The sequence below is a fragment of the Dipteris shenzhenensis genome, chromosome 5, assembly GCF_047967505.1.
Source record: "Dipteris shenzhenensis isolate YYH24624 ecotype China chromosome 5, Dip_SZ_1.0, whole genome shotgun sequence".
Lineage (NCBI taxonomy): Eukaryota > Viridiplantae > Streptophyta > Polypodiopsida > Gleicheniales > Dipteridaceae > Dipteris > Dipteris shenzhenensis.
Genome location: NC_141600.1, coordinates 4882955 through 4897483, shown reverse-complemented (window position 1 = coordinate 4897483; position 14529 = coordinate 4882955). Strand labels below are relative to the sequence as shown.

Here is a 14529-nt window from a genome sequence, read left to right as displayed (position 1 = left end):
TTTAATAACACAGAGGAGACAATTTCAGTGATGCTGAGAGCCATAAATAGTACATTGAATCTCATTGGAATAGACTTTTGGTTTTCAGATCATTATCAAGGTCTTAGATTAGTTAGTATACAATGATTTCCAAATCTTATGCAGCTTAGAGATGTACATATTGGTTGTGCATTCATTCCTTGTAATTTCGATCCCTCCAAGCCTTTCATGAATCTATATCAACATAGATTTCACATATCTGTGATTTCATTTGTTAAGACATATGTCAGAAGGAAACCTTAAATAAATATGTGATAATCTGTCATTCTGGTGGGTCTGTTTTGTTCTGTAAAAATGGTTCTCCTTAAAACAGGTTTCACTTTTTTCTATGGTGCTCATAAGAGTGTTTCTCAACTGATCTTTAATTTTACTTATTGGTCACAGATATTGATTCCACAAATTGAGCCTCTAACAGAGCAACAGATCATTGGTATATATAATCTGCAACAGTCTTCACAACAAGCAGAAGATGCTCTCTCTCAGGGAATGGAAACTTTGCAGCAAACTCTCGCTGAAACCATGGCTTCAGGTCCTGTAAGTTCTGCAGATAGCAACATGGCAACCTACATGGGTCAAATGGCTATGGCCATGGCAAAGATTGGGACACTGGAATCGTTTGTGCGGCAGGTCTGAAAACAGATACTAGGTTTTTCTTGTTTCTTGTGACTTTACGTCTTGAGAGCTAGTTTTGGTGTTTCAAGAAATTTCCATGCATCATGTTTCATAATATTAGGAAAACATAAATCCTATTCTATGAATGACTGAGATTATGATGTCCTGAATGATATAGGCAGATCACCTTAGACAGCAGACATTGCAACAAATGCACCGCCTTCTTACAATACACCAGGTGGCACGGGCCTTTCTGGCCATGGGTGAATATTTCAATCGTCTGCGTGCATTAAGCTCTCTTTGGTCTGCACGTCCCAGGGAATGATGATCAATTTCACCCTTTTGATACTCCATGATATCCCAGTCACCAATGTCCATGTAATTTTTTATTCAAAGGCATTGTCAGAATGAAAGGCTGGCAGGGTTGTTATGATGATGATGATTATTATTTTATTTTATTTTATTTTAAAGGCACTGTAAGAATGAAAGGCTGGCAGGGTATTTATTAACAGAGAACTCTATTTGAGGTTGTACGATATCCTTACAGCTATCAGCAATGAGCTCATTTGTCTACGTATGCCAAGGTTCCTTGGATGCAATTCTCATGAACATAAATACAAAAAATCATCCTGCTTGTTATTACGCAGCGATTGTCATGCCTTGAGCCATGTTTTATAGAAAAAATGAGGTAACAGCCATGTTTTATAGCCTGTGGAAGCAGCAAACCTGTAAAGCATTGTAATCATGTCAATATTGTAAAAGAATATATTATTCCTTCTCCTCGTTTGAAGATGAAATGTCTCGCCTTTAACCAGTACTCTGTTCATGCCTTTCATAATATTGACAAGGTTTGGTAGAACTACTGAGGATCCACTTCTGTATTTTCAAATGCGATTTGCACCTCTTCTCAAGTCATACTCTGATGATTTCTCTTATAGATTCATGCACGATATCTTCAGGTGATTTCTTGAGCTTTACTTTGACAGGTTTTGTTGACACCGTGAAAATCTGCCTATGAAACCTGAGGTTTCATTGATGAGTCTCCCTCTAACATGAGTTATTCTGGAAATCTCAACTAACATTTGTCAAAGTTCAGCAATTGATTTATGATCTTGTTCTCTTTAGCAGTTCATTTTATTCACTGCTTACAATTGAACTGTTGTTCACAGAGGCTTTTAAAATATAGCCATGCTGGTTGTAGGAGCTTTGTATAGGGACTGTGTCGAGTCATGTTTTGTCTTTAGTGATAACCTTTTGAAATAATTGATTGCATAGTGCACCTTCCAAGATCTTACTGAAAGTCATCATGTCAATCGGAGGGTAAGCATTTGGATGACAAATTACATTGGCGAACGGGAATGTTCACATTAATTAGAATATCTGAAAGAATGACCGTGATGATTGTAAAAACAAACAAAAAATAAAAGGAATTAGGTCCTTCAAAGAGAGTCAATCAAATTGTTCAGCCTGTAAAATCATTGCTTTAATTGTAAAGCATGATTGATCGAAAACTTAGCATTGCTGGCTAAGACTAGCAAGATATAATTTATGAAATTAGACGAAAAAGTGTGGCATTCTAAACCTTGAGTTTGTTTCTATATTGAAGTTAATAATTCTTAATTTCTGTAAGTCTTGGATCCTCGAACAAGGGTAAGTCAAAACATCGTGCGATTGCGTTCGAGCGAGCCCAAAGTTCGAGCGATGCTTATGAGGAACTTTGTCTAAACTTCTAGGAGCAATAAAATTTTACTAAAAATGGTTGAATCTACATGACACTATTACGTATTGTTTTTAAGTATTTTTTGTATGATTCTTGGCAACTTACAAAGATTAAACTTACTATTGGATAACTCATAAATCCACGCAAGTGTCAGCAATCATTCAATGAATACCAAAGGAAAAATTCTTGGCAACATACAAAGAGAAAACCTATTATTCTATAAATATTAAATACATGTAAGTTATCAATCATTCGATAGATACAAAAGGAAAAAAGCTGCAATGTCTTCACCTCGAGGCGATCACTCAGAATTATGTAAGGTAGCACGTGAGTTGAAGAGGTTTCTTTATTTTATGAAGTTACATACATGGCAACAATAGTCCCACCGATGATATAGAAGCTCCTCCTAGCAAAATCCCTCACAAACAACTATTTGTAGCTCATCGATTTTTATGCTACTGACATGATTTGATCCCATTTTGTACACAAAATGATCACAAGAATAAAATGTTTAAACTATGGAACTAAAAAATTATTGATCACCTTATGACCATGATGATGCTAACTAAATATGGATCACCTTCATATGTCCTTGACCATGTATACAACTCTAAGATGGAGGAAACCAAGAACCCAAACTCTATATGAGAAAAATCCATGGTCATAATTAAATATAGAGTTTGATAAGGTCCGGCTCTCATGAAACAAAGATAAGTATAAGCCTCTTGGGAGGCTCCTCCTCCCATTATTTTTTTGCCTTGAAAATGGAAATTGCATAAGAAAAACACATACTTTGACCCCTTTCTTCCACCCCTCCTTCGTTGACCCTAAGAATTTTTAAAAATTGTTGTTTGTTTATAAGACAATTGATTACTCAATATCATGGGTAGGACAACAACTGTAAAAGTAAGCAATGCGTGCTACTTTTTGAACATAAAACATCACACTAGAATGTCAAAATTTATGAAATTCGTCGCTCGAACGCAGTTGCTCGAATTCTGGTAATCCTCGAACAATTGGTCAAAGAAAAAGGAAGAAATAAAAACCTTGGAGGGCAAACAGTGGTGGATCCCAATCTTGGGAGAGAATCTACTATGGACAATGGTGAATTTCAATCTTAGGAGTAAATATGCCATGGAGGGGGCAATAGATCCACCTCAAGACATACCTTTTTAAGGAGGAGGAATATACTGTAGCTCTACACCTCTCCCAAGCTCTGAAGACCCTCCAAGTGCGGTCTCACAATTTGTGAGCTTCCATATGATCTGACTCTCCATCTTTCTTACATATATTATAAATAACCTTGTCGAATCATGCATACCAAATCCTGATATTCGAGACAAAATCCACAAAGTGCTTTTGGTTAAGCAACTTCAATCTAGGTTGGAACTCAACTTATAGAGTAAGCATTTATTCTATATGGTTTAGGTGACCTCAAGGAAGCCATAGCCTCCTAGTAAAGCATCTTTTAAAAACTCCTAGTGTCAAAGTCATGCAGAGATCGTAAATACCAAATCAAATTTCAATTGTTCCACTACTTCACAATCAATTGAGACCCATAAAGCAAAAATAGAGACATGAATCGAAAGGTCTCTATACTGAACTAGACACAAATGAAATGTGTCCCCCCACCAGCATTGAGAACCAATCCTAGGGTCTACTTTTTATTAATATTTCAAGAAAAAAGACATAAGATTGTCGAGTTGCAAGGCAAATTATGATTTAGCCTGGCAAAACTCTTGCAATTAATCTTTTAAAAAGACAATCTAGCATATTCATTACCCAAAGCTTATAAAAATGTAATCTAGGGTTAGAAATAATTAATATAGGGATTATTAACCCTACTCCAGGTGTCTATAAGTATTTATTTTATTCCAATTAATTTGACTAGGGTTTAAATATTTTAAAATCGATCCTCAACTCTTAGTTAGAGGTTGAGTGAGTCTTAATTGCCCAATTATCCCTCTATTCTCACCCACCTTAATCAATTAATTTAGTATGTCAAACTTAGAATTAAACCAAACTTTTTAAGGCTCAAATATTAAGCTAGAGATCAATAATATAATCAAATATTACTCCTATAAAAGTTGAGTGGAATATCGCTAGAAAATGTCCATCATTGAATATCAATTGTAATCAATCACATCAACTAGGTATAAGTCTATGCATTGGATTTATTACATCAGATATGTGAATACACATGAGAGAAATAATGCGTGAGATCGGTTCCCTTGGATTGTGATGTTTTTTTTTGCATGAAAAGTAAAATAAATTAAAGGGAAAAAGGGAAAGGTACAATGATGTAAAATTTAGAATGGAGATTGTGATGTTATAGACACAATGGAGATTGAATACATATGCCATATGGTGACTTTGAATGTTTAGAAGTTACAAAAATTATCAGAAGAGATGAGATACATCATGTTAAGTTGAAACAAATCCCCCTCTCATGACTGAGCCTAACGAAAGAAATATTTTAAATTTTTTAAGAAAAATAATTATGAATTTATGATGTGATGGGAACGAATCCTGCCAAATGGGCCCAAAGCAGCCCTCGGTTACTTTAGTTAGCCAGAGTTCCTCCTCACGGCCCCTTCCCCCCTTTCATCCTCTTCCCTCTCTGTCCCTCCCCCTTAATCCCTACCTCACTCTCTCAGCCACTTCCCTCCCCTTAGATTTCCTCCTACCTTCCCGCTACCTCTAGATTCTAGCTCACTCTCTCCATCCTACTTTCTCTCAATGTAGACATATTTTACACTGATTTGAATGGCCACCATTGATTGACGAATGGCAACCAATCCAATCATTCCTAGTCCACTTCCACTGGCCACCTGTATCTTTCAAAAGACGAGCTGCCACAGTTACAAAAGGATGTGGAACTTAATAGCTCCACCACCCTCTTTGCATGCATCCATAGAGTCACCCTTCTAGATCACAGGCTAAGGGTTGGATGCTTGCGGCCTTGCCTTCGAACCTCACCTAGCATCTCTCTAATATGGGACAAGGTTTATTCTAGGTGGCATTTGATACGATCCAAGCACAGTGATCAAGGCTAACCCTTTAGTGCTCAGTTTCAAGAAGATTCCCTCAATCCATTCTCTCTTGGATTCAATCCAGTTTAGGAGGGCAGGCAAACGGCCTCTCTTTTCATCAAATTTCCAGGTTTTCCCAAGGTATACCATAAGCTCCTTGCCACGATTGGAGCTGCATTTGAAGTGGTCACTAAGATCCCCCCTCCCTAGTCTGCCCTTTTAGCAACAGAGGTGATCAAATCAGATGGGGATCCAAGAATTAGGATCATTGTCTCTAACTTAACATTTATGATGATTACATCATGCTCCAGCACTCGGATGGCTCTCTTTTTAGAAGAGAGCCAAGATCCCAGGCGGGCAGGACCAGTGTTGGATATGCAGGATCTTTGGACATTTTGCTAAAGATTGCCCAAAGAAGAAGAAAAGACATAAGAAAGCTTCCGGTATGGCCCTTCTCGTACTTATAGAGTGTACATTCTTCAACATTGCCATCTCGTCTAGCACCAACCACACGTTTTGTACCTGTTGGCCCATGCTCGGCTTGGTTAGCGTTGTTCTTCCACTAGCTTTAAGTCACAAGGTGTCCTCTCCCACCTTGTATCCTACTCGTTCTTCCATGCTCGATTCCGGTTAGAGTCATTCTTCCACTAGCTTCAAGTCACAAGAGGTCCTCTCCCACCTTGGATCCTGTCCCTCTTGGGCCTTCTGTATTCTTGATCCCATTGCGACTAGATGCTCTCGACTCCTCTTAGGTTGCGGCCAATATTCCACTAGATCTAGCCTTGGATAGGGTTGCCCCTATTCGAGCTTTTGACATCCCTATTCTTGTCATGACTAGTGAGGCTCTAGACTCTTCTCAGGTCATGGCCAGCACTATACTGGAGCCAGCCTTGGATAAGACTAGAGATGGTTCTCATGTAGGTCTTCTTCGAGGTCTTGGCCCCTCATCCGAGCAGCCCCTTCCTCGTCCACTTTTCTGACTCCCCCAATTGATTGAGGGAAGGGGGATTTTTCCTCTCCTCACTTTTTGAGTGCAAGGATTTACGCACTTTGGTGCCATACACGTTTCATAGGATTTCTTTTTTTTCCTTGGTGGACTTTGGTGAGGAGAATTTTGTGCCCTCCACATTTGATGATTTAGTTATTGGCCTTCTAACTATAGGGTGGCTCCTTTTATAGGTGTGGGGGCCCTCTCCCCTATTGACTTCCTACCCTCGCTCATGCATATGCCAACAGGCCTTCCACCTTGGAGGGATTTGTTTTTACCACTGGGTCAAGTAAGGTGTTCTATCCTACTTCCTCCCTCTAATGAGGATTTTTAGTTGGAACATTCAATGCCTTGGTGGTGTGCCTCATCACTGTCGTAGGCAATTGATTAGCAATCAACTTCATCCACATGTCGCTAGTAGTCCATTGATAGCCATTCTTTTTAAGGAACACAAACTAAATGCTAGAGGTTGTTTAAAGTCAAGTAAATTAGTTTCAAGTCATACTTCTTGGTCTCCTGCTTTGGGCACACCATGGGGGTTACATGCATTTTAGTATCACACTCCTTTACTTCTCCTTGTGGTTAGACACAATATCATTAGACTCTCTAGAGCATAGTGAATCATTTTTCTCAACCTCTATGTCCCCAACAATAGAAGGGGGGACTGCATCCTTTTTTAAAGGACCTTCTCTCTTGGGAGCCCACTGTAGTCATGGATTATTGGAGGTGACTTCAACATGGTGGAGCTACTGCCTTTAGACAAAAAGTTGGTAGCAAAGATGGCATTCATTCTTTGGAGAGATCATCTTGGGCTGCTCTTCTCTTTTAGTTCAATGGCGCAGATGCTTGGACAGATGACACTTTCCACATGTTGCCACATTTGCTCCTATTCTCTTCGTTGAATAAGAGGTTGCAGATGCCTATCCATGCAAATTGATGATCAGACACTAATGGAGGGGGTTTGGTATTCTCTTATCATGGGTTACCATGTTTGATCACTCTTTGGTGGTTCTTATGATTTTGAGCCTCATGAGAGGCACTACACTACTAGTATCAAGATTCTAGATGCATTGTATATAGAGGAGGGCCTCATAGATGATAGTAGGGTGGAGTGTTGTCTCCTTCACATGTTACAGTAGCCTTGTCTAGTATTAGTGATTCTTACCATACTATTACTAATAGTAGGAGACATGAGATTCTCAGGCAAGAGAGGGGCCCCCATCGATAGTTAGCAGCCCTACAGAGGAAGAGCAGAAAGGATTCAAGAGCACCTTGCCGCAACAAGGACGCATATGTAGATTTTGTTAGCTCTGTGAGCAGACTATGCCTTTCATGCAAGGGAATCCTGCTAGATTTAGTTGGGAGGAAGAGTCATTGAGCAAGCTTTTATGTCATGTGCCTTTTTAGGTCCACTATCTCTTTTATTATATTGCTATAAGTATCTTGGATGGATTAAAGGATGATATAGATTAGGGAGATAGTTGCAGGTATAGTTTTTTTGGGAAAGGTTATAAAGAGAGGGGCATGTGTGGGTGTGACATTAAGGCCTTGACCCTGACTTGCACTTACATGCACATCCTCTTTTTTTACGTTTTCCTAATATGGGGATGAAATCTAATTTAGTCAAATGTTAAGAGTGCTTAAGTAGGGGCGAAATAGATGTTAGAGAGTCATTTGGTTAGATGCTAGATTAGTCATTAGGTTATGAGCTTAAAGCATATTAAACATCTGTGGTAAAGTTGGTCCCTCCCTCCAAAGCAATTGAAGAATATTTTTGAAGTCTTGTTAGCTTTTCAAATTAGATGAGCCAAAGAGTCTGACCTTACTCAATATCATCATCCAACCTTGTTGTTGTCAGTGAAGCTTTTGATTAAAATTGATTGGGTGATAAATATATGATATTGTTTAGTAGTCTACAAATCAAAGGACTTTGCAAAAACAATTTGCAACATCCATCCTTAACCTGCTCTTCATGTAAAAAAGCATGATTCACAACACCTATATTTATCCTTAACCTGCCCCCAACAATTTGCAACATCCATCCTTAACCTGCCCCCAACCTTTATGTAAAAAAGTATGATTCACAACACCTATATTTATCTTCTCTTTAATGGAGCATTAAACCCTCGTGCAAGCTTTGAAAACCCCACCTACAAGCCAATAGAATTTGACACGTGACATGCCCCACCTGATGCATATGTTAAGTAAAAAAACTTGACATGCATTATCTAGATAGTGGCAAACTTTGAGATGTATGCATGAACATGAACCATCATAAGTTGGTATTGCATGAATACTACAAAGCAAGGACTTGCAAGAACTTGGAGCTCCTTGGGTTGCTCAATATTTGGGGGAGCTTCTAAAATTGACTCTCAAATCATACCTTATGATCAATGTTTGAAAGAGCTTCCAAATGACTCAAATCTTACCCATGTTTGGGATCCTAAATGTTTGGGAGAGCTTCCATTATCAATTTAAACCTCACTCGTGTTTGAGATGCTTAATGTTTAAGAGAGCTCTAAAATCAACTCGAATCTTACTCATGTTTGGGAGAGCTTCAAAAATCTACTCATGCCCTTACTCCCAAACAAAGACAATGGGCTTCTCACAAGGAGCTGATTCTCTAATACAGATGACAATAGTAATGATGATGATGATGAAAATCGTAGTGATAATAATAATGGAAATGACAATGAAAGTGATAAGGATCTTAAAAAGAAAACAAAAAAACAAAACATGCTCACAAATTACAAAACATGCTAACAAGCACCTATTATTTATCAAACAAATTCATTCACAACTAATTCTTTCCTAAAACAACTAATACACTTATTTATCCTAGCAACTAAAAGACTTATGTCATCTAACATACTAATATTTAAGAAAAACAAAACATCTATTAATAATTGTTACATTAATATTAAGTTGTTTAAAAAATACTTCTAATTGTTACATTGATATTAACTTCTTTTACTTGAATCCTAAATATCACTTATTCAAAATACCTCTTCTAGCATCACCAATTTTCATAATAGAAGTTAAGAAAGCAAGGAAAAAATATGTGCACTATGATCGCTCATACATCACTCTTTTTGTCTTTTTAAAAGTCCAAACAACTACTATACTAATATATCTTTTACTAGTAGTTTTAGAAAAACAATAACATAATTAGAAAATAATATGGTAACATGTTAAGTTTTGTAAAAATAAACTAAAACTAGAAAAGGTAATGTTAGAGAACGCACAGCTGTAGACAATGATAGTGCAATCAAGCCCCTACTCATACCTACACATACATAATCTTTTTTGCCATTGTTTAAAACCTTAACACCTATGCCATGGAAATTTTATTAAAAGGACATTTGGAGATTGGCCTTTTATATTATGCGAGACGTGAAGAGACACAAGAGGCCAAAATATAAAGAATAGAACAACCACCACCCCAATGTTTAGAGCCACCCAAAAATAGATAGAGGTGGATAATTTTGACCTTTGATCATGGTGATTCTATGTTTTTTCCTTTTCATGGCTTAGAAAGAGATGTAAAAAATTGAGGTTTATGGGAGTACTGAATATTGAAAAATGATGATGTCTTTTTTTCCAAGAGTCCCTAAATTTCTTTCTTGAATTAAGGATGCTCTTGTGCAAAAAGACCCTTGTTATTTAAGAACCTACCTAAAAAGTATTTTAAAATTTAAAAGTTAAGTTGATTTTTTCCAAGCCATTTTAATTAAATAATTTATACTATGTTTTTGTATTCACAAAATCAATAGCTATATCATGGTTTGTGACATGTACAAATTATGTTTCTTCAAGGAGAAAATACTAATCAAGATCATTGGGTTATGATTTAAGTCCTTTCACAATGGACTCTTCTTGCACATATACTCCATGTTTTTGTGATGCAAAATAATATTTTCAAGTAAATCTCTTCTACTTCTTTGAGTTTCACAAATAGCATGGCTCGATTATGTGGTCAAATCTTTCCTCACATTATAGGAGCCAAAATTTCTATGATAAACCACTTGGACATCCTTTGTAGAGAATTACTTTGATTGAGTCCACCCATGTGTGCTTTTGTAGTATGTCCCTCTAGCTCTATAATGTGACTTTTCTAGACCTTACAACAGCAGTGCATACATATAGAAGAAGTTACCTTTGAGTAAACCGTGGGGCTACAACCATAATGCAAATATACCATGCAAATAGAAACAAAACTTGCACAAAGAGAATTGCTAATATTGGGACAACCATGTAATGAGTAATGTGTGATTGGTGCCCATCCATCCACTGCTTGAGTGAACACTTAGTGGAATTGTTAAATTGCATGTCATCATTATTGATGGAACACTTTCACAAGATTTTTGCTAGCTTACCTAGTGATTTTCAGAATGGTGCTATTAATTTTTTGAAAAATAAGATTTGCTTCCAAATTTATCGTTCATTCACACAAATATTTCCAAAATTCGTGATTTGGAAACAACAATTTGCACATTTACATCACTCATGGAATGTGAGTATATTACAGAGCATTAATTGCCTCCATGTAGCCCATGCTTAATAAAAGTGCTTAAATCTTTGCAATAGATGACACAACCTTTTATGTTAGTTTCACATTCCATGCAAACATGACATGCCCTTGGATCTCTACATCCGTGGAGCACACAAAATTGTACTATTTCCAATGGAATTTCTAAAATTGTGTCCCATTTCTTATCCTTTTATTCTCGATCATGTGTAGCTTCTTCATCACAACTCAAGATTCCACTATTCCATTGATACTTTTTCTCTTTCCTATTTTTGTCTTATTCCTCTATTTGTTATCGTTCTCATTGTTCGTGTCTTTTGCCTTATCTTTTCATACCTCACTCTCTTTTCTCTTCTCTTTTGCTTTCCCTTTCCCTTTCTTGGTTTGCTCTTTTTTTTCCTTCCCTTTATTTATTTGTTTCATTTCATGTATTTCTTTGATGATAGCCTCTATTGGATGCAAAAAATGCATGGGTAGGCTGCATATGCATCTTAACTCCAAACATGCTCTTCAACCTCAAACATGGGTACGTTGCATTTGCATCTGAATTCCAAAGATGAACTTCAAGTATTTTAATTCTCTTGCCATATGCCACTTAATATTGAACAACCCAAAGCCTTTTGACGTGGGAAGTAGGTGTCCCCAAAACCAGGAGTTGGAGATCCCTCAAAGATCAACTTCAAAGGTGAGTCTCTCTTTAGGAAGTTCAAATTTATGACGAAATCTAGCTTACCTCCATAATTTGCAACCAGACTATGAAAAGAAACAAAAAATTTTGTGTAGCAAAGTTTTCATCTTGTAGAACCTGATAAAGTGAGGAGAGAGAGAGAGAGAGAGAGAGAGAGAGAGAAGAGTGCACATTATATAGCTACCTGTACACTATGTAGTATTGAACATGTTTACATGAGTACCCCTTTAGGGTTAATAGCCCCTGATGCCCTATCTAGATGGTGCAATTTACACCATCCTTAACACCCCCCTCTTAAATTGCACTAGCTAAGTAGAGGGTGTATGTATAAGATATATTTGGATTTCATTTGGTGCATATGATAGCATCCAAAAATAAAAAGAATCAGAGTAGTATGTGCATGTGTGAGCACAATGACTACATAGCAGAAGCATGTACAATGAGTACAACTTGTGATCATGTACATAAAGGTGCATGTCCCCCTCTTACGTTGTGGGTCATCCTTCACCTTTGGGAATAAAACCTAGAAAATAGACCAAAGGGAAGAGGAAGGAGATATGTAGAAAGGAAAGTCCACCCGGATCAAAGACTGGTTGATCAAAAGATGACTGCATGAAAATTGCATGTATGGCTATTGTTTTTGTCCACATTCTTGCTAACATTGCATTGAGAGGTTTTAATATGTACAACCTTAATGTGGAGAGAGCAATTTTGCTTCTCTTTGGTAAAGTCATCAAATGAGGCCATCACAAAATATGCTAGGTGAGGTTGAAGTGAGTCAAGTTGAAGGAAGAAGGTAGGGGGCTGAAAAATGGCAAAAGGTCAAAGGAAAGAAGGATTTTGCAATTGGAGAATACTTTGGGTACATATCCATCATTTGGGGGGTGGTTTGGGAGGCTTAATTTTGTCCCTTTTGCAAAATTTCTAAATTTTTTAGGGAATGGGATGCACCATATATAGACTCCAAATTTGGCTAAAAAAGACCTTAAAGAGGTAGTGGACATAATGGAAGGTGGCAAGACCATGGGCGAGGTACACTTTTTGGGGTGTGAGATTCCCCCAATTGGGAGTGTGGTGCTCTCTTTTGGATAGAAAAGCCTAGGGAGGGTGCATATTTTAGGGGCTATTGGAACCCTTCATATTAGGCCTTCTTAGTCCCCTAATGCATTTTTTGTCCACTCCCTTTGAGACCCTTTTTTAATTGATGCTCCTCTAATGCTTGATAAGAGAAAAGGTTTTGGGTTTGCTTGTCATAGATACACCCTCTACATACATAATTTGTTGCACCATTTCAATCCATTTGACTAGTTATTTTCTTTAACGAGGTTGAGAGTCATGCTCATTGGTTCATAAAAGCAATGCCATGACTCATCTTTTCTTGTTGACAAGATGCTTATGTGTGCCAATATTGTTAGCATTGTGATTCCTTGAAGTTGGTACGGTCCTCCATCTAGATCCTTGATTATTATAGCTCTTCTTCCTTATCATTTCATAGTTGTGACCCTTGAAATGCATCTCCCCTTTGAGTGTCCCCATTGCATTGACAAACATATAGAGTGTCCCCATTGCATTAACAAACATATATATTTGGCAACATGAAAAATAAGCACTATCTCATGCATTTTGTGGCTTTCATTTTGTCAAGGAGTAGTAGTGTCAATTTAAATTTCATCTTAGGTAGCTAAATGGATTTCATTTTTGTAATGATAACCTGATTTTTCATGGGCTTGTAGCTACTAAAACACCCCTATCAAAATCATTACATGTGGCTATTGTGTTCAACAATCCTCCACAATTGCTTCTCAAGAGAGCTCCTCCATGGTGAGTGCATACTCAATTTCCTATGTAATGCATTGTCTTTCAAAATGTACACTATTATGGAAACCTCTATCATTTTTTTGACTACTTCTATGAGCGTAGAAATCCCCTTCTTTTTTAGGTTACAACCTTCACCCATCTCTTGTACTTGTGTGCAATATACCCATCCTCATGATAATAGCAACATACTATGTCCTTGTTGTAATTAGATCCTTACTTTGAGTTATATGCCTCACCATTGTTGTCATTCAATGTAATTTCTTTTCATCTGACCTTTTGTTGCCTTGCCTAGAATTTTGTGGGGTGATGATTAGTGCCAGTGCATACATGATTGTTAAAGTGTGGCTGATGAATTCATATTTTATTCACATGACTTATTTGGTTGTAATTATTTCCCCTAGCTCACAATGAATGCATTGAGTCATATTTCATTTGACGGTGTACTTTGGAGCATGAAGATGCTTTCCACCCTCCCAACCAATGAAAATGCTATTGTCCATAAGTGATAAATTGAGTGTGAGCTGAAAAGGATATAGTCTAAGGTCTTCCATTAATACATTGAGCATGAATAAACTTGGGGGTGTACTTTGGAGCATGAAGGTGCTATTCACCCTCCCAACCAATGAAAATGCTATTGCCCATAATTGATAAAGAGTGTGAGCTGAAAATGTTATAATCTTCCATCAATATGCTGCACATGAACCAACTTGAGCCAACATGTTTCTTGCCTTCCAAGGCCTCCCCAACTCTTTGGTTGAGAGTTGTGCCACCTTGAGTAAGAGATGGACCTACCTTAGATTGTTAATAATGATCCATAAGCTATAAGGATTTTAGAGTTATTTATATTTCCACGTTTGAGTTGAGTAGTTGGTTCCATCAACGCATTTGACGAGTGTGGAGTCACACACACACACACACACACACACACACACACACACACACACACACACACACACACTCACTATCCCCTTTTCCTTTTGACCATACTAATTATTTTTCCTAATTTCTTAATTCTCCCCCCTTTTTTCCCAATTTCCTTTATTTCATCCTAATTTCCTATTTCCCCCTAATTGTTCCCTATATCTTCCTTTTTTTCTCTAATTT

The 14529-nt window shown here is 37.4% G+C and overlaps 1 protein-coding gene across 1 annotated transcript in view; it reads left to right on the top strand.

Annotated features, from left to right (window-relative positions):
* Positions 1-1374, top strand: part of LOC147901539 (transcription factor TGA2.2-like) — a 117928-nt gene extending 116554 nt beyond the window's left edge. The window contains exons 8-9 of the mRNA XM_087375333.1: positions 424-666; positions 830-1374. Coding sequence (XP_087231459.1) covers positions 424-666; positions 830-976 — 390 coding nt within the window. The 3' untranslated portion in view covers positions 977-1374. The remainder of the gene's footprint in view (positions 1-423; positions 667-829) is intronic.
* Positions 1375-14529: the final 13155 nt, after the last annotated feature.